This window comes from Typopeltis vanoorti, chromosome 16, assembly GCF_054136105.1.
Source record: "Typopeltis vanoorti isolate ZY-2024b chromosome 16, IOZ_Tvanoo_1.0, whole genome shotgun sequence".
Classification (NCBI taxonomy): Eukaryota; Metazoa; Arthropoda; class Arachnida; order Uropygi; family Thelyphonidae; genus Typopeltis; species Typopeltis vanoorti.
Window position 1 is genome coordinate 22,568,511 of NC_143564.1, and position 20,618 is coordinate 22,589,128.

The following is a 20,618-nucleotide window of genomic DNA, read 5'->3' on the forward strand; positions in this document are numbered from 1 at the left end:
AGTTTTATCCCATCCTATCTTTCTTTATGTTTCCGATGAAATTATCTGTTACCAAGAAGTAACATGGCTTCTCATAAATCATTTTGGTAATGAGCAATAGTGTAGTGTCTGTTAATTCATCAAGTCTCTGGCAAGTATGGCAAAGAAAAAACCATGATGCTTCTGTATGAGATTGACTAAGTTGCATTTAATTGAAATGCTTTTATAATTACATTTTGTAAACATTCTATATTCTGCAGCAAAATGTAAGGCCTTCAGATTTAGGACACATCGATAGGACGCTGCATATTCTATTGGAGGAGATATACTGGAGGAAGTAGGGGAAACAAGAGATCTGAGGGTTGATGATTAATAGAAACCTGAAATTCAAGGGACATATTACAAAGGTGGTGAAGGTAACACAGAGGATTGCTGCAATAATGAGAAGGATGTTGACCTGCAGAGATAAAAGCGTTATCATTCCGTTGTATAAGACCCTGATCAGATCACACTTAGACTATTGTTCTGAGATTTGGTCCTCAGGATTTGAAGGGGATAAATTAACTGTGGAAAGGGTACAAAGGCAGATAACAAAGATGGTTTCACAACTGCACAATGTTAGTTATGAGGATCGGCTGAGGGAAAGTGGACTGCAGAGTTTGGTGGATAGAAGAAGGAGAGGTGATATGATTGAGTCTTTTAAACTGTTGAGAGGTGGTTACAGGGTTGATATTAGGGAGTTCTTTTGCTTGGTTGAACGGCAGGAAGGAGTGATGACAAGGAACCATGCCTGGAGGTTGTGAAAGGAAACTGTGAGCAAGAGGGTGAAGAGTGGTTTCTTTGCATGGAGGGTGGTTGAACCATGGAATGCATTGCCTGATAGAGTGGTGAGAGTGAGAACAGTCAATGAGTTTAAGGAGTTGTATGATAGACTTTGTGTTTCCTAAGAGGGACCTCCCACGATGAGTCTTGATAGACTTTGTGTGTCCTATTTTTGAAAGATCTCCCGTGATGAGTCTTTTGACTCCATGGAGGCCTGAATAATAATAATAATAATATATGGAATTCTAACTCGGATCTTTTTGTCCAAAAGGTATTGTCACAACAGACTGCACCATAGAGATGCTTTCATATAAAAGCTAAAAACTGTGCATAGAATTATTTACTTTTCTTACCTTGGATTCACATCTTCAACTGGTATATTAAGCCTCTGGGCAATATCATCTACAGTTTCATTTCCTTCAGATATAATTCCGACAGCTTTAGCAATTGCTTTGGCAGTGATTGGATGGTCACCAGTTACCATAATAACCTGATGGAATAAAGCTTGCATATAAAGTTTCTCTGAGTCATATATATATATACACACACACACACACACACACACACACACACACACACACACACACACACACACACACACACACACACACACACACACACACTTTAGTTTTTCAAAGAAAATGGAAAGAGAAGATTAAAATAATAAGACTACCTTAATGCAAGCTAGATCAGTATACAACATATAACAACACGAATCTATGCTATCTGTCTGTAGAGGCTTAAGTACTGAGAGGACATCATGTTGGAGGATTAATGATGGTTTGTATACAGCACTCAGAAAAGTTTAAAACAGAATTTAATACTTCCTATATTTCGTCTCAGTCACTGAGACATCTTCAGGGATTACAAAAAAAAACTAATGTAACATATACACAAATACCACATGTATATAATAATAAGCCCAACCACGTGGGTGACTTTAAATTCCTATCTAGGTGGAGTGCCCTCTAAGGGCAGTTATAGTTGGCCTGGAATGTAAGGTGGGATCTCTGATGATAAGTATTTCCCAAATCTTAGGAAGTTTAATGCAACCGTATTTATTAAGATTTGGTTGATTTCTGAGAGCTGCTGCTGATTCTAAAAATAGTCTCTCTTTTTGGAATTTGCTGTGGTGGAGCATGGTGGATTTTTCCCATGAGATCCTGTGGGTTGTATCCAAGACATGGACAGCCAGGCTTGACTGACCACAGCCCTGGTTGCGGATGTATGACTTGTGTTCCTCTGGAAAATGGGGGAGGAACTGATTATTTTTTTAATACTATGATCACTGTAGCCATTGAAGAGGAAAGTGTTGTGTATGTGGTCAAGCTCAGTTGTAAGGGCGGTTCCATTGGAACAGTTAGAGTTTTAATATTGCCATATTGTTGACCGGGGTGGTGGTGGTGGTGGGAGAGTTTGTGAATGTATCTGTCTGCATGCGTAGGTTTTCTATATACAGTGAATGAAAGTGTACCATTAGGAAGGCATGTAACTAAGGTGTCTACAAGGGTAAACAATTGTTCTTTTCCATCGTAAACTGGATTCTTGAATGTAGGCTGTTGAGGTGACTGAGGAACTGAGGAAGGAGTCTAATGTGTCTGGGCCAAGGCCAAATAGAGCACATATCATCTACATATCTTAGCCAGATAGAAGGTTTGAGAGGGGCTGAGTCTATGGCTCGTTTTTCAAAATTTTCTATATAAAAATCGGCAAGAGGAGGTGAGGGGGGGGGGAAACCTATGGCAGTTCCCTCTGTCTGCTTGTAGATTTTGTTCTTCCAAGAAAAATAACAAGAATTGATGGCAAAGGAAAAGATATCTAAGATGTCAGAAGGAAAAACGTTTTCTTAGAGTGTTAAGGTATTACTTAAAGGAATATTGGTAAACAGTGAGGAGATGTCGAAGCTTACCAATATGTCTCTGTTATTTAAGGTTAGATTTTCTATTAGGGTTTTAAAATGGGTAGAGTTTTTTATATAGGATGTGGAAAGTCCAGTGGCAGTGGGTCAGAGAGTTGGCCAGCTGTTTTGACAGTTTGTAGCAAGATGCGTTAGTGGCATCTACTATAGGTCTTAGTGGGGAATTGGGTTTGTGGATTTTTGGTAAATCATATATTCAGGGGGGACGGGATCAGAAAGGTTTGAGTTTTTTGCAGACCAGGAAGTAAGTAAGTTTTTTAATTTTTTAACTTGTGTTTTTGTGAGGGTCGTGTTCTAGTAGGATGTAGGTAGAGCGATCTCGGAGGATATTCTCCATTTTTCGATTGTATTCCGTGGCATTAAGAACGATTTTGGCATTAACCCTTATCTGCCCTGGTGAACAATACTTTTTTCGGGAAGTAAAAAGTATTGTCATCCCCAGAGGGGGAAACGGAAAGAAAAAAGTATCGTCATCACCAGAGTGGATAAGGGTAATGCCGCAGTCATTCTTAATGCCACGGAATACAATCGAAAAATGGAGATTATTCTCCAAGATCGCTCTACCTATATTCCACTAGAACACAAGTTAAAAAATTAAAAAACTTACTTAAAAAAGTATCTTCCTGGCCTTCGGACATTACGAAAAAACTCAAACCTTTCTGTTCCTGTCCCCCTGAATATCCGGTTCACCAAAAATCCACAAACCCAATTCCCCACTAAGACCTATAGTAGATTCCACTAACGCACCTTGCTACAAACTGTCAAAACAGCTGGACAACTCTCTGACTCCCCCCACTGGACTTTCCACATCCTATATAAAAAACTCTACCCATTTTAAAACCCTAATAGAAAATCTAACCTTAACACTCTTAGAAAACTTTTTTCCTTCTGACATCTTAGATCTCTTTTCCTTTGCCATCAATTTTGGTTATTTTTTTGGAAGAACAAAATCTACAAGCAGATAGAGGGAACTGCCATGGGTTCCTCCCTCTCACCCCCTCTTGCCAATTTTTATATAGAAAATTTTGAAAAATGAGTCATAGACTCAGCCCCTCAAACCTTCTATCTGGCTAAGATATGTAGATGATGTGTTCTTTATTTGGCCTCATCGCCCAGACACATTAGATTCCTTCCACAGTCACCTCAACAGCCTACATCCAAGAATCCAGTTTACGATGGAAAGGAAAAGAAATTGTTTACCCTTCTAGACACCTTAGTTACATGCCTTCCTAACAGTACACTTTCATTCACTGTATACAGAAAACCTACGCACACAGGCAGATATGTTCACAAACTCTCCCACCACTATTCCACTCAACAATACGGCATTATTAAAACTCTAACCAAGAGAGCCCACAATCTTTGTTCCAGTGGAACCACCCTTAGAACTGAGCTTAACCACAACAACAACATTTAACAACATTTAACCTTAACAACATTTTCTTCTTCAGTGGCTACAGCGATCACAGTATTAAAAAAATAATCAGTTCCTCCCCCATTCTCCAGTCTTCTCTTCAAAAAGAGTTTAGAAATGCCATCACCATACCCTACATCCATGGCACATCGGAAAAAATAGCCAAGATTTTAAAAAAATACAATGCACACACAGCATTTAAGTCCCACAGAAAACTTGCTACCCTTATCTGTTCTACAAAAGATCAGCTCCCTCCTCTCTCAGTGTCTGGAGTTTATAAAGTACCCTGTTCCTGTAAGCTGACAGATCCAATACTTTGGACAAACAGGCAGATCACCAACCATCCGTCTTGAGGAACATAAGTCAAACATCAGAAACCACGACTATGGTCAGTGAGGCCTGGCTGACCATGTTTTGGATACAACCCACAGGATCTCATGGAAAAAACCACCATGCTCCACCACAGCAAATTCCAAAAAGAGAGACTATTTTTAGAATCAGCAGCAGCTCTCAGAAATCAACCAAATCTTAATAAATACGGTTGCATTAAGCTTCCTAAGATTTGGGAAATACTTATCATCAGAGATCCCACCTTACATTCCAGGCCACCTACAACTGCTCATAGAGGGTGCTCCACCTATATAGGACTTTAGAGTCACCCATGTGATTGAGCTTAGTATTGTGTGGTATTTGTGTATATGTTACATTAGTTTTTTTGTAATCCCTGAAGATGTCTCAGTGACTTAGAGGAAATATAGGAAGTATTAAATTCTGTTTTAAACCTTTGTGAGTGCTGTATACAATCCGTTAAGCCTCCAACATGAAATCTGCACTATATATAAGAGATGGTTAAGCAATAACACCTTTCAGTACAGAGAAGAGTACAACAATATTAAGAGACAAGTGAAAAGAATGGTTATTAAAGCTAAAGAAGAAGTTTGGGAAAGAACGTGTAGTGAAACCGAACACCTGATAGTTTATAATCACTCTTCTCAAACCTGGTGATTTGTGTGACAGGTGTATAAGCCCCTTATACATCTTTAGCAAGACTTAATAACATTTCCCCTCCAAGATTATGAGATATTATTAAGGTTTATTATATGAGGATAGAGTGAAATCCACTCCACTCCCAACAATAGCCTCTTGTCTCCTTGAAGAGAGAGAGAGAGAGAGAGAGAGAGAGAGAAAAAACATCTGAAGTGACATTACAGGAGGCGAGACAGGCTGTTCAAGCATCGAAACACGGAAAGGCAGCTGGCTCTGGTGGAATGATAACAGAGATGTTCAAGTATGGTTGTAGCAACATACCACAGGTACTGACTGGTATTCAACAAAGCGATTGTAGGTGAGGATATCTCTTAGGAGTGGAACTTGTCCTATGTATCATCCATTCATGAGAAAGGCAATAAGAAAGACCCAAAAAATTTAGAGGAATAAGTGTCATATGTTTAATTAGCAGAATATTTAGTTGAATCACGAAGGAGAGAATTGAAATGAGGGCATCCTGAATAATAATGAAGAATAATCTGGTTTCAAAGCATGAAAACCTTGCATGTATAATGTCTAATGTTTTTCTTTATGACAAATATCTCAAAAAACTGGTTAAGAATAAAGAGCTCCATTTAATTTTTGTAGATTTGAAGAAAGCTTGCATTACTCTTCCAACAAAGACCATGTGGCAGGTATTAAAGAGAGCGGGAATAGATGAAGGAACAGTAGAAATGGTGCAGAGGATGTACCAGAGATCTAGGTCTACTATGAAGATTGGTAACAAACTTGCAGAGGAATTTACTACTAGCAAGTGGCTCAAGCAGACTTTGTTGTATGTCACCAACATTGTTTAAGATCTACTTGGATGCAGCCTTAGAGGATTGGAAAAGATAATGCTGTGGAATGGGTGCATCCATAGGAGACTTGGTCTCCTATGGATGCCTCTTACATTCTCTTCTTTTCACTGATAATCAGATGGTTCTTGCACAGAACAAGTAAGATATAGAATACTAGATGAGAAAATTGTTGGATAAATATAAAACTGGGCATGAAAGTTAATTTGATAAAAACTAAGTACCTAGAAGTTGGAGGTGATAGTGCAACAGATCTGGAGTTAGAGGTAAGAACTATGAAATCAGTGGATGCCTTCAAATATATTGGCTCCATGATGGATAAGTCTGGCCAGCGTGAACCGGAAATGATGTTTTAAATAGGACAGGCACAGGCACCTATTAGAACCATATAAGGTCTCAAGGAAAACTAAAAAGATGCTGTATTATGTGATTATAGAGAATATAATGACCTATGAATGTGAGTGTTGGATATTCCTAAGAGTCAAAGAACACAAATAGATGTTGTTGTAATGCATTACTTCAGATGAAGTATGAGAGCTACTCAACTGGATCATCTGGGAAATACATATATTTGAACAGAGATGAAAATTGAACAACCTGTTACAAAGAGGACAGAGGCACATTCTTTGAAATGGTATAGATATGTCCAGAGAATGACAAACGAACAATGGCCATTGAGAATTATGAAGTGGTCACTCTTGGAAGGAGTGAGAAGAAGAAGACCAAGAGCTACATTGAAGGGGACCATTGTGAGAGCAGTGAAGAAATTGTACAGAGTGGAATATGAGAACAGGCAGCTGCTGACAAGTGGAGATGACTGAAAGAAGAAGAATCTGTAAAATATGAAAACTGTCTCAAGGAATTTGGAGATGATGAAGAAAAAATAACACATCCATCTATATTTATTAAACCTGATTTCTACTAATGCACCACTTCTTAGTTATTTTGTTGGACTTGGTTCACAATCAGTTACTGATGGCAATATCTGATTGTACTCCTATAGCTGAGAGGGAAAATAGAATCAAAATGAAATTCAACAAATCATGAAATTATGCAAGAACTACAGAATGTCATAGAGGTCATATAAAGAAGAAAGTACTTATCAGCTGCATGAAGGATATAAGGGAGAGGCTAGAAAGTAGCAACACCTAAGGAAGAAGAAATTAGTGTATAAAAGCAAAGCAAAACCAAAGGCAACGCAAAACTCTGTACTAAAATCTAGTTGTGTGACTAGTATAAGAAAAGATAAGTTGCGAGAGATGACAAATAAGTATATCTGCTGAAGATACAGGAGCCATCAGTTGAAAGTAGTATTTAATTCACTTAAGAATGAATAGGAGAGATGGTAGTTCAGGAATATCAAGTATTTGGAAATTTAAGCATGCATGATGTCAATAAGGTTGTAGAACTGGATGGGATCTCTGCATATATTAAGGGAATGTCCAAAGAGCTAATTTGTTCTTGACTTGGTTGTTTACAGAAAGTCCCTGGAGAGCGGAAGGGAAAAAAGAATAGTGCATAAAGGAAAATCCAAGCCAGTGGTGTCAAACTATAGGTCATGACTTATGCATGGCTTACTACTGGCTTTAGCCTGTGCAGCCAATTCTGGCTGCACAGGCTAAGGGCAACCCAAAAGAACTTTATCATTATGCCACTATAATAAATTTAGTTTAATCCTTTATCCAAGTGTGAGCAAACAAAGTTTGGGCCTGACCTGAAAGTATCTTCAGGACTGGGGTAAGGTGGTACAACACCAGGAAAACTCCTTGCAAAGGTGGAGCAAGCTAACATCACTCCTATCTCAGTATCTCCCATAATGCAAAACACATCTCCTTGTGGATATGTCTAATGTTATGCATTAACACTTTCATTGCCAAGTTGAAAATTGGAATTTTGTGTGGTGGCCAAATTTTTTAAAATTTTTTTATTTAGTTAGCGACGTCAACGCGATAACACGTGATTGGCCATTTGGTGAGAACTGATATCGCGTGATTGGCAATGAACGTGTTAAGGGAAGGGCCACTACCCAGACTAGTTTCGACCTTTATTGAGGTCTCTTCGGTGGGAGTCAGGCCCAAGTCTGGGTAGCGGCCCTTCCCTTAATGCATAACATTAGACATATCTACAAGGAGATGTGTTTTGCATTATGGGAGATACTGAGATAGGAGTGATGTTAGCTTGTTCCACCTTTGCGAGGAGTTTCCCTGGTGTTGTACCACCTTACCCCAGTCCTGAAGATACTTTCAGGTGCAAACTTTGTTTGCTCACACTTGGATAAAGGATTAAACTAAATTTATTATATTCTAACCAAGTGAAAAATAATATTTCAACATTATGTCACTAGTAAAAGAAAGAATGAATGCAGATGAATAATTTTACTGAATGCAGACAGTATGCTTGTGTCAGAAGCGATGCGACTTTTCAAATAATGAGTGCTCACTTCACTAATATCTATCAACTAATGTACATAACAGTACACAGTGCTACCACTACACTAAATAAAAAGATAGAGGCACATGAAAAAGAGGTTCTGGAGCTGTTGCACAAACTGGATAAGAATTCAGAAATAGGGACAGATGAGATATCAGCACATAGGAATGTTCAGTCAAACTGGATAGGATATTTGTATAATTTAAGTCTCAGCTCAGGTAAGATCCCACAGGAATGGAAAGAACATGTGGTAATCCCATTGCACAAGAATGGTGCAAAGACTGATGTGTCTAACTAACAACCTATCAATATATCTAAAGTCACTGTGTAGATATGGAGACAAAACACCTGAGTAATTGCAGTTATGTTACTTAAAACTAAGATAAAATAACTCTCAATGTTCTGACCTTTATATCAAGGTCATTATCAGGAATACATATATATGAAATAAAACACAAATTACATTACAACACACATTAGTAAGATATAGCATAATTGCTTTGTTAACCATTTACATCAGCATGATCTATGGTGAGGAAAAGAAAGAAGGAAGAGTAGGATTTAAATTTAAAAAAAAATAATGAAATAAAATAAAAATAATAAATAAAAAAATTATAATTATAACAAATTAAATGTGAAACTACATTAGTATTGTGTTAAGATTTGGAGACCATGAGATGGTGGCAGGTGTCTGCCATACTCTCTTCACTGGATGCCATTTAATATCACTAAGAGTTTGGACCAGTTATCTCTGATTGATTAAGGATGGAGATAGACAAGTTAGTTAAAAGTTAGTCAGGACTAAAACACTCTCACCTACTCTTGTGGGGAATAAAATGCATTACTGGATTATTATTATTATTTATTTATTATTATATCAACTGCTACTAGTTAAATTCTCTATAGCCCTGTTATCTTTAGGTACCAGGGATTACTACCTATATAGAAATTACCTATATAGATATAGAGATTACTACCTTGTTTTTCTGCTGTTTTATACCTGAATCCTATATTGGTTGCAGATGGGTTTTCCACTCTTGGAATTGCTAATCCATCAATCTTATTTAGATTAGAATAATAAATCAGCATCTCACAGATTCTTTGAATTTTCTACTGCACAAAGTGTACAACATAAAATTGTATAATATTTCATAATAATTTTAATTATCATTATGATCATAACCTCTAATTTTATAATAATGTTACAGCTGAGTTGGATAAAAACAAAGATGCACTATGATACTGTTGGACTTTGCTCAGACAAAAGATAGAACACCACATGAAAGACTGTTGCATAAACTAGAGAATATGGGATTGTAATATAAGCTATTGGCTTTGATTAGTGGGTGGCAGATGGACAGGTATCAGAAAGTGGTATATGGGGAGGGAGGAATTTACATGATTTAAGACCAGTGGTGTGCCCAAAGGATCAGTCCTTGGATCATTGTTGTTTAATCCATATATTAAAGATAATGGAAGGGCCTGACAGGAGATCTTCAACTGCTTACTGATGATGATGCAAAGACAGGCAGCGATCAGAGATGCTACTGATCTGCAGGATTTGAAGAGGCTAGAAATGTGGGCAAATAATAATGGCTATCAGCTCAATGTTAGTAAGTGTCCAGTTATGCACTTTGTGATAAGATTTTCAACAACATATTATGTTGGAGGGATCATGTTACAAGAAACCGGATAAAAAAATACAGGAGACCAGTAAGCAGATTTGGTCTCCTGGGTTGAGTGGGGATAAAGCCATAGAAAGGCTGCACAGAACAGTTAAAGACAATACTGTGATTATGGAACGTAGATTATTAGGTTGAGAGTATGTGAATTACAGATAATGGTAAACAGGAGAGAAAGACAGGTGCTATGATAGAGGCCTATAAGCTTCTGAAAGGGTGTTGTAAGTTATTGACCGATGAAATTTTTTGTTATATGAATGTGGGAGGAGCACAAGGGACATCCATGGAAGTTTCTGTGTGGTTAAGAAAGGGGGTGACAGCAAGAGTTTTCCCTCACAGAACCATGAGCGAGTGGTGCCATTTGCCTATTGAAGTAGTGAGTGCATCTAGTGTGAATGATGTATGGCCTCCTTCAATAAGTCTGAAGGTCTGATGATAATAATAGAAATTCCATATATCACAATCACTCAGTTGAAGACCAATGAATGATCACCTTCTCACCAGATACAACACACTCAAACCTAAAGTTTCTTCTACTACATGCTATTTGACCTAATTATCTCTTAGCAGCTAAATAAATTCCATTTCCTTTCCTCCCTGTGACTATTCCACTTTTCAATCAATGTCTCCACAGCTTAAGTTTTCCCATTATAATTACTTGCTCTGCACTAATTGTGCTAATTTGATGATGTATATCATTTACAGGCGTGCTTAAGGATCAAAGCTGTATAACTGAGATGGGACCTCCACATAGCCTTTAAAGGAATGCAGAGAACTGACCAGTGCTTCTGACCTAATATCCAATCCTCACCTTCTTGTGGTGCACCTTGTTAGGTATCTACCTGATACTGAACGAACGAGGATGGGCTGGCAATTTGGGATTTAGCCTACCAAATTGTATTCTTATTGGCTTAAACCAATATACAAAATGATGGTACAACATGACAAAATATCATGCCAGCTGGGGTGTCGCCTGGTTAAACAAGGACCCCGTTATTTTCGCCAGGGAACCAGGGCAAACAGCGAAAAGTCAGCTACTGGAACAAATCTGAAAGCACATCCCAACTCAACATCAAGAGAGTTAAAGATCGGTACTATCAACATAAGAATCCTGAATGGCAAAGAAATGGAGCTAGCTGAGGAATTAGATAAGTACCAGATCGACATAATACAGGTGACTGAAACAAAAAAGACAAAAACTGGTGAGATCTTTTTAAGCAATAAATACAAAATGTTATATTCAGGCAATGACAATCAAGGAAAAGAAGGGGTAGACATAGCATTCAACAGTAAATACGAGACTAATCTTCTTGAATGGCAGACAGTCTTAAGTAGAATGATGTGGGCAAATATTAGAATGGGGAACTGGACAATGAGACTTATTTGCGCCTATGGTCCCACAGAAGGCTCTACTAAGGTAGAAGTGGAGGAATTTTTTGAGGCTCTAGAGAAAGCTACTGACACAATAAAAAAGGAAAAGTTGGTCCTTGTTGGGGATTTAAATAGCAGAGTAGGAAGTGATTGTCAGACATACAAAAATGTTTTGGGAAAATTTGGAGAAAAGAGCAAAGCTAATAATAATGGCAAATATCTGTTGGATTTCTGCTCAGGACATGGACTGGTTATTACTAACACCATGTTCCAACATAAATATGTGTGCAAATTCACATCAAGAGAAGAGGCAAGGAGTAAGAAAAGTCTCATTGACTATATTATTGTTGATAGTGATGTTTTCTCCCTGGTGCAGGAGACCAAAGTGTACAGAAAATTTGAAATTAGAAGCGATCCCTATTTAGTCTTGAGCAAGAAAAAATTGAATTTCATATTGAAAAGAAGAACCTGTAAGAAAGTTTTAAAGCAAATAAAAGTTGAGCAGCTCTCAGATGTGAACTGTAGACTAAAATACACAAGGATTATTGAAGAAAAATGAAAGAGTTTGAGAACAAGAACCAAACCTTGAAGAAAACCCTGATTGATTCAGCTAGAGAGGCATGTGGTGATGTTGTCTGCAAGGATAGAAAAATCAGAACTCCATGGTGGACACAAGAAGTTAAAGAGGCAGTGAAGGAAAAGAAGAAAGCATATCAAAAGTTCCTGGCAAATAAGTCAGCTTGTGCTCTTAGAGAATACAGAGACAAATGTAAGAAAGCTAAACACTGTGTAAAACTAGCTAAACAAAAGTCATGGGAGGACTTTGGCAAGAACCTAGAAAATAAATATCAAGAAGGTGGCAAAATATTCTGGAGGTTGTTGGAGAAGCTTAGAAATGGGGGGAAGAGTGCTGTAAAAGGAGTTAGAGATGATAAAGGTGACATGAAAACGGGTGAAAAAGATATCCTTGAAGTATGGGGTAATTACTTCGAAAAATTGCTAAATGAAACAAGCAATGATAGCACAGTGGTAAAAAACACTCAACAAGCATATAGTCAGGAATACATACCCATACTTGAAGCAGAAAAAGCCATCAAAGGCTTGAAATGTGGAAAGGCAGCAGGAGTAGATGATATTCAACCAGAAATGCAAGTATGGTGATATAAAAGTCTTACAGTGGCTGCACTGCATAGTTCAGAAGGCCTAGACAGAGGGACAAATTCCTGATGATTGGAGTAGAGCTCTAATAGCGCTCATATATAAAAAAGGAAATAAAACTTAACGTGAGAAATACAGAGGTATTTCTCCACTGAGAGTTCCGGACAAGATTTATGCCAGTATACTTCAGAAACGGTTGAGAAGAATTGTGGCAGAAAAGCTTGGTGAAGAACAAGCTGGATTCAGGCCAAATAGAGGCTGTCAGGATCATATCTTTACTAAATATAACAAAGTCTGTATTTAAGTTTTGTCCATCTGGAAAAGGCATACGACAAGGTGCCAAGAGAGAAGCTATTCAATACACTACAGTTATGTGGTGTCAATGGAGCATTATATTTAGCAATACTAAGTCTTCATTTGAGTTGCAAGTCAGCAGTTAGAATTGAAGAAAGTACAGGAAAATGGTTTAATGATAAATTTGGTGCGAGACAAGGATGTACATTATCCCCTCTGTTATTCATTATCTATATGGATTACATTATGAAAGAAAGTGGTATTAAACATGATATCAGAATTGAAGATGTTAATGTCAGCGCTCTGTTTTATGCAGACGATGTTATACTTCTAAATTAATTATTATTATTATTATTATTGTTATTAAACAAGACCTCATGGAGTCAAAGACTCATCTAGGAGGTCCTTTTATCTCACACACATCTCATCATACCATGTCTTAAACACATTCAAACTCCTTGCAGACACCACACTCTCAGGCAAGGCATTCCAATCACTCACAACTCTGCACGAAAAAAACCTGCCTCTCACTCCCCTACTCACACCCTCTTTATACCGTTTCCAGGGATGACCTCTGGTTCTCCCCTGATCTCCCACTATTCTCTGTAGAACTTCTCCACCATTGATCCTATAACAACCCCTTACCAACTTGTAGGTCTCTATCATATCTCCCCTCTTCCTCCTCTCCACTAGACTCTGCAAATTACAACTTTTCAATCTTTCCTCATACTCGACATTCCAGAGGTGGGAAACTACCTTAGTCAGTCGCCTTTGGACCCTTTCCAACATCTTTTCATCCTTCTGAAAACCAGGTGACCAAATCTGGGCATAATAGCCCATGTGTGGCCTAATCAAAGCCTTATACAATGGAACAAGAATCTCCCTACTTCTACACGTCAGTGTCCTCTGCATCATTCCCAGAAGTCTTTGTGTTGTCTTCACAATTTTGGCAATGTGTCCCCTAAATTTTAGATCCTTATCCACTATCACCCCCAGATCTCTTATTTCCTCTACTTCTAACAATATATTCTCACCAAGCATAAATTCTGCATCCCATCTTTGTTTTCCAAATTTTAAAAACTTACATTTTGCAACATTGAACTCACATCCCCATTTGCTTTCCCAATCACTCAATTTATTTTAAGTCTTCTTGCAAGGCCACAACATCTTCACTACTCTTTATGGTTCGTCCCAACTTTGCATCATCTGCAAACAACTGAATATCTCCATCCAAATCTTCGCCAATATCATTAATATACAAGTTAAATAGCAATGGCCCTAAAACAGATCCCTGAGGCACTCCACTAGTGACTTTCCTTTTCCTGGATATTGCACCCCCATACACAACTTGTTGATACCTATCAGATAGCCAGTCTCCAATTCAATGCACTAATCTAATATCCAACCCCCATCTGCTCTAGTTTGACTGTCAACTTATCATGAGTTACTCTTTCAAAAGCCTTTGCGAAATCCAAGTGTATTACTGTGTATTACTGTGTATCCTTCTCCTCTGTCCAAGGAAGCAGTCACTTTATTGTAATAAGTAAGTAGATTACTAAAACATGACCTCCCTTTAGCAAATCCATGCTGTCCATCAAAGATTATACCATTGTTGTCAACCCAACTCTGGATCCTAGTTCTCACAAGCTTCTCCAACAACTTAACCACAACAAAAAAAAATCAGCTACAACTTAACCACAACAAAAAAAATCAGCTACAAGTTTGCAAGATTCCCTGACTGTTGAATAACTGTTGTAATAGATATGGTATGAAAGTCAGCATTAAGAAGACAAAGACAATGAAAATAGGTAGAATTGTTGAAAATGTTAACTATGTTTTGAACGGAGAAGCTGTGGAACAAGTAAAACATTTCAGCTACTTAGGCACGAATTTTAGTGAAAATCATAAATATGGAAATAGACAACAGAATCAACAAAGCTGGTATAGTAGAATGTTAATTGAATAAATTCATATGGAATAAGAGAGAAATTAGTCGGAACACTAAATTAGCTGTATAGACATTGTTCAAACAAGTTTTAACTTATGGATCTGAGAGCTGGGTCAGAGTAAAAAACTTGACCAAAGAATACAGACCGCAGATATGAGAGTCCTGAGAAAGATTAGAGGTGTGAAAAGATGGCATCAATGGCAATATCATATTAAAAACGAAGCTATTAGGAAAGAACTTGACATTGTCAGCATTCAGGAATATGTTAGCAGAGCTAATCTCAGGTGGCATAGTCACTTGAACAGAATGGGTGAGGAAAGATTAGAAAAACAAGTGTTCTCTGCCAGGTTGGCAGCAAAACGACCATGAGGAAGACCAAGATATAGGTGGATTGATACGGTACAAAGTGCCTTAGACGATAGAAATATAAGATCTGATAATGTTGGAGTCTTCACAAGTAACAGACTGATTTGGAGGAAAATTGTAGATAGGAAGTTAGTAATGATGTAAATTTTTCATGTAGCACTATCATATCTTGTACACCCGTTGAGGGTATATGTCAGGAATTTGATGATGATATGATTTACAGTCTTCCTTGCACCCTGCTACTTATAACAGCAACAACAAACTATATATTTCATCTTCTTGGTCTTTATTTAACACCAAATAGGCTCAGATGTACTACCTGCTGCACATCTGCCTTGCTAATGAATTCACTCTTTCGGACTTTTGCTATCATCAGCAAAATTCCTCTCTCCATTCTCTTCCCTCTGTCCTCTCAGAAAATACTATGCCCTTCAATTTTATCTCTATGACTATATGGGCATACTTTGTAACAAAGTTTCACTAATGCCTATAACTTATGGATATGGTGAAACAACAATGACAAAAAAACCTCCTTCCTTTATTATGGATGCTACTAGCATTATTATTATTACCCTAAGACCTCATGGAGTCAAAGACTCATCTGGGTGGTCCTTTTATCAAACACACATCATCATACAGTGTCTTAAACACACTCAAACTCCTTGCAGACACCACACTCTCAGGCAAGAAATTCCAATCATTCACAACTCTGCATGAAAAAAACCTGCCTCTCACTCCCCCTACTCACACCTTCGTTATACAGTTTCCAGGGATGACCTCTGGTTCTTCCCTTATCTCCCACTATTTTCTGTAGAACTACTCCAACATTAATACTATAACAACCCCTTACCAACTTGTAGGTCTCTATCATATCTCCCCTCTTCCTCCTGTCCACCAGACTCTGCAAATTACATCTTCTCAATCTTTCCTCATACTCGACATTCCATAGGTGGGAAACTATCTTAGTCAGTTGCCTTTGGATCCTTTCCAACATCTCTTCATCCTTCTGAAAACCCGGTGACCAAATCTGGGCACAGTAGTCAATGTGTGGCCTAATTAAAGCCTTATACAATGGAACAAGAATCTCCCTACTTCTACACATCAGTGTCCTCTGCATCATTCCCAGAAGTCTTTGCGTTGTCTTCACAATGTGTCCCTTAAATTTTAGATCCTTATTCACTATCACCCCCAGATCTCTTATTTCCTCTTCCTCCAGCAATATATTCTCACCAAGAATAAATTCTGCATCCCATTTCTGTTTTCCAAATTTTAAAACCTTACATTTTGCAACATTGAACTCACATCCCCATTTGCTTTCCCAATCACTCAATTTATTCAAGTCTACTTGCAAGGCCACAACATCTTCATTACTCTTTATAGTTCACCCAAACTTTGCATCATCTGCAAACAACTGAATATCTCCATCCACATCTTCGCCAAAATCATTAATATAGAACAGTGATGGCCCTAAAACAGACCCCTGAGACACTCCACTAGCGACTTTCTTTTTCCTGGATATTGCACACCCATACACAACTTGTTGATACCTATCAGATAGCCAGTCTCCAATCCAATGCACAAATCTAATATCCAACCCCATCTGTTCTAGTTTTCTGTGAACTTATCATGGGGTACTCTATCAAAAGCCTTTGCGAAATTCAAGTATATTATTGTGTATCCTTCTCCTCTGTCCAAGGAAGCAGTCACTTTATTGTAATAAGTAAGTAGATTACTAAAAAATGACCTCCTTTAGCAAATCCATGCTGTCCATCAAAGATAATACCATTGTTGTCAACCCAACTCTGGATCCTAGTTCTCACAAGCTTCTCCAACAACTTAACCACAACACCTGTCACACAGATACGCTTATAGTTTGATGCTTGAGTTCGATCACCTCCTTTATGAAGCAGAACAATCTTGCCCTCCTTCTACTCCTTAGGAACTTGACCAAGTGCAAGACTCGTATTAAAAAAATATGTCAAGGCAGGTGTCAACTCCCTGGCACATTCCTTCAGGATATCAGTGATATATTATCAAGTCCCACAGCCTTATTTACATCTAGTTTACTCAACTCCCCAAACACCTCTTGCTCACTTACAATCAGTCTCTCCTCCCCATCATCAACTGCTCTCAATCTCTCCATGAAGTCACATTCACAAGATAGAAAGATCTTTATGAACTGCTCATTAAGTATCTCTATCCCACATTCTGCAACAGCTGTCTTTATACAATTTTCTCCAATCAATATCATCCTTCCATAATCATTCTTTCTTTTGCTGGCTACATATCGAAAGAACTCCCTAGGATTCATTTTGCTTCATTAGCTGTTCATACCTCTCTTTAGCTACTCTCACCAACCAAGTCACCCTTCTTGCCTGGTCTTTGTACACCTCATGAAATTGGTTATTTACACTACTCTTATACTCTTATCCACAATGCCCTTTTTCTCTGTATCGCATGTTTAATCTCTTTATTCATCCATCTCACACCTACCTTATTTAACCTTCTCACCCTTGGAATACATTTAGACATTGCATCTACTAGACAGTTTTTGAAAATCCCTCAAGCTGCAATGATCTCTTTTCCAGCTAACTCTGCATTCCATGCCACACCCACACAAGCTGTCTCTTGAGCTCTTCATAATCACCCCCCCTTGTAGTTCCACATATACCTTTTCTCACAGGGGTCCTCGCACTGCTGGCAACCACCCAGGTAATCACCTCATGGTTATTCTCACCAACTGATGGATGATCTGACACCTCATTTATAATTACATCCTCTGATGAGATGACTAAATCCAAGACCCTTAATCCTCGTGTGCCCTCTGTTACATACTGTCTGAGGTAGTTATCCCTCAAAAACTCAAGAAACTCATTTTCTTTACTTCCAGTTGCTATCTCTTCATTCCAGTCTATATTGCCATAATTAAAATCACCCATGATGATCACCCTTTTCTTATTTGCTTGTCTAATTTGACTATACATTTCACTACACCACCATCCACATTATCTGGTCTATAACAACATCCCACCAAGTATTTGATTCCATTCACCTCTATCTCACACTACACTGCCTTAGAACCACTGGCACTATTTCCACCTTGCATCTCTACTTTGTATGGACATAACTCTTTCTCTATCATCAATAGCACTCCCCCCTCCCTTTTTACTCATTCTATCCTCACGAAACACATCATACCCTTCCATCTCTCTTCCTCTCAGGATGTCATCCTCATCTAACCATGTCTCACTTATTCCTACAATCTTTGGGTGAACAGACGCAATTAGTGCAACCATTTCATCTGTCTTGTTTCTTATACTTCTAGCATTGGTATACAAACACAACAACTCATTTCTGGATCTACAGCTAGTTCCACTGATACCACTCACTCGATGTGATCTCTCCATGCTATACTGATGCCATTTCCCTTTCTGCTTCTTCATTTTAGAACCCTTTTCAATTCCAACTGTTTCCTCTTGTTCCCTGGTCATCCCATTCCTTTCCTGCCTACACATGCTCACCTCCTCTTGGAGCATCCACCTTTCTCATGCTGTGTACCCTTGTCCGCCCTGAGCCTCCCCATTTCCCTGCTCATCTTGTACTCCCATTCTCTAATTTTCTATACTCATACCACTCACTTCCCCATTCATAACCACCTCTTCAATCTCTCCTGTCTTACTCTCCCGCATCACTTCCCACTCAATCTGATTCATTCTCTCTATTCACTTCTCTACCTTCCAGCAGCAGTCTCTCCAAGTGATTCACACCATATCCACTCAAATGCAGTCCATTGCTCCCATACAGCTCACTTCGTCCCTCAAACTCATTCCACACATTAACAAACTGTACTCCCATCTCCTCACAGATTTCAACCAGCATATAATTCATAATCCTTGCTCTCTGCAGTTGTGTTACTATACATAAATTATAGAATCTCCTTGGACCTACAACCTACCTTGAGATTGAGTGAAATGTTGACCATCTCACTCAATTTCAGAATGTGAAGAGATACATTATTATCATTTGTTAATTTTCACACTCACCCACCTCAAAGATGAGTGCACAACACACCCACATACTTACCTGAATTCCCCCTCCCTCCCCACACAAAAACAACAAAGAAAAACCTAGTTTTCATGACTTTACACTTCACTGAACCGCTTTTCAAGTTTAATTCTGAATCCAATCAGCCTTATGTGTCCTTTGGTCTTCCAAACAACTCACTTCACACCATTCCTCCTGCATAACCTACACATTGATTCATTTGCAATCACGGTCCATCTTTACAATTCACTATAGATAAACCATAGCAGCCTTCCTCACAATCCTTAGTCTCTCTCCCTTTCTCCTTTTTTATTTTTACATAATTTCTTTGATATCTTCTTACATGTCACACTTGTCATCTGTCATTTATTTGAGACTGCTAAAATAGTCATCTCGTTCATTTTTCTTATCTGTATCCTAACAAGATTATTAACATCTTAATCTCCGTCTGTGTCTGGTTGGTATATCTGCTCTCCAACCAAGAGGCTGCGGGTTGTAATCCCACCAGGGGTATGTATGTTTGTGATTGTACCACTAATGCTTTGTGGAAAGGGCATCTGTGATCCTACCACTTCTTCTAGCAGAAGGCTTCACTCCCAAAACCCAGTGAGGTATGGGAGTGATCATATGGCATCAAATGATGTCACATGTGAATAACTAACCAAATCCCAAACCAAGCTTCTAACTAAAGTTCTGTCCTTAGGGAAACATGATTTTAAAAAATATTTTACACCCTCCTATCATATGATATCCCTATAAACTTTCTCCCATTCCCACCTTTGCTTTCTCATAATCTGCTTTCTCCTCCTTTTCACCTCTCTTCTTTCACTTCTCTGCCATACCTTGACATTTCTATGACAGATATTTCTCTAACTGTTCTATCACATATTTTGTCATATGAATGACTCCAACCTTTATGTCAATGATATTGTCAATGGACTGCAAGGGGACATTCAGTTGTTTGCAGATGATGTGAAGCTGGGAAGGATTATCAGTAACAGTGCAGATGTGGCAGCCCTGCAAGAGGATTTGAATAAATTAGACAGATGAGCAAATGAATGGGGATTGTCGGTTTAATGCAGCAAAATGTAAAGTCTTGAGGTTTGGGATCCATCAATGGGAGGATGCATACTCGATTGGAGGAGCTGTACTGGAGGAGGTAGGGGAGACAAGAGATCTGGGGGTGATGATTGATAGAAAACTGAAATTCAGGGTGCATATTGCAAAGGTTGTGAGGATAACTCAGAGGATTGCTGCAATACTGAGAAGGATGCTGACCTGCAAAGATAAAAGAGTTATCATTCTGTTGTATAAGACCCTGATCAGACCATACTTAGACTATTTTTCT

The 20,618-nt window shown here is 38.4% G+C and overlaps 1 protein-coding gene across 1 annotated transcript in view; it reads right to left on the minus strand.

Annotated features, from left to right (window-relative positions):
• Positions 1-20,618, minus strand: part of LOC150097890 (sodium/potassium-transporting ATPase subunit alpha-like) — a 397,473-nt gene that overhangs the window by 119,988 nt on the left and 256,867 nt on the right. Inside the window, exon 13 of the mRNA XM_090406625.1 lies at positions 1,155-1,291. Coding sequence (XP_090262751.1) covers positions 1,155-1,291 — 137 coding nt within the window. The remainder of the gene's footprint in view (positions 1-1,154; positions 1,292-20,618) is intronic.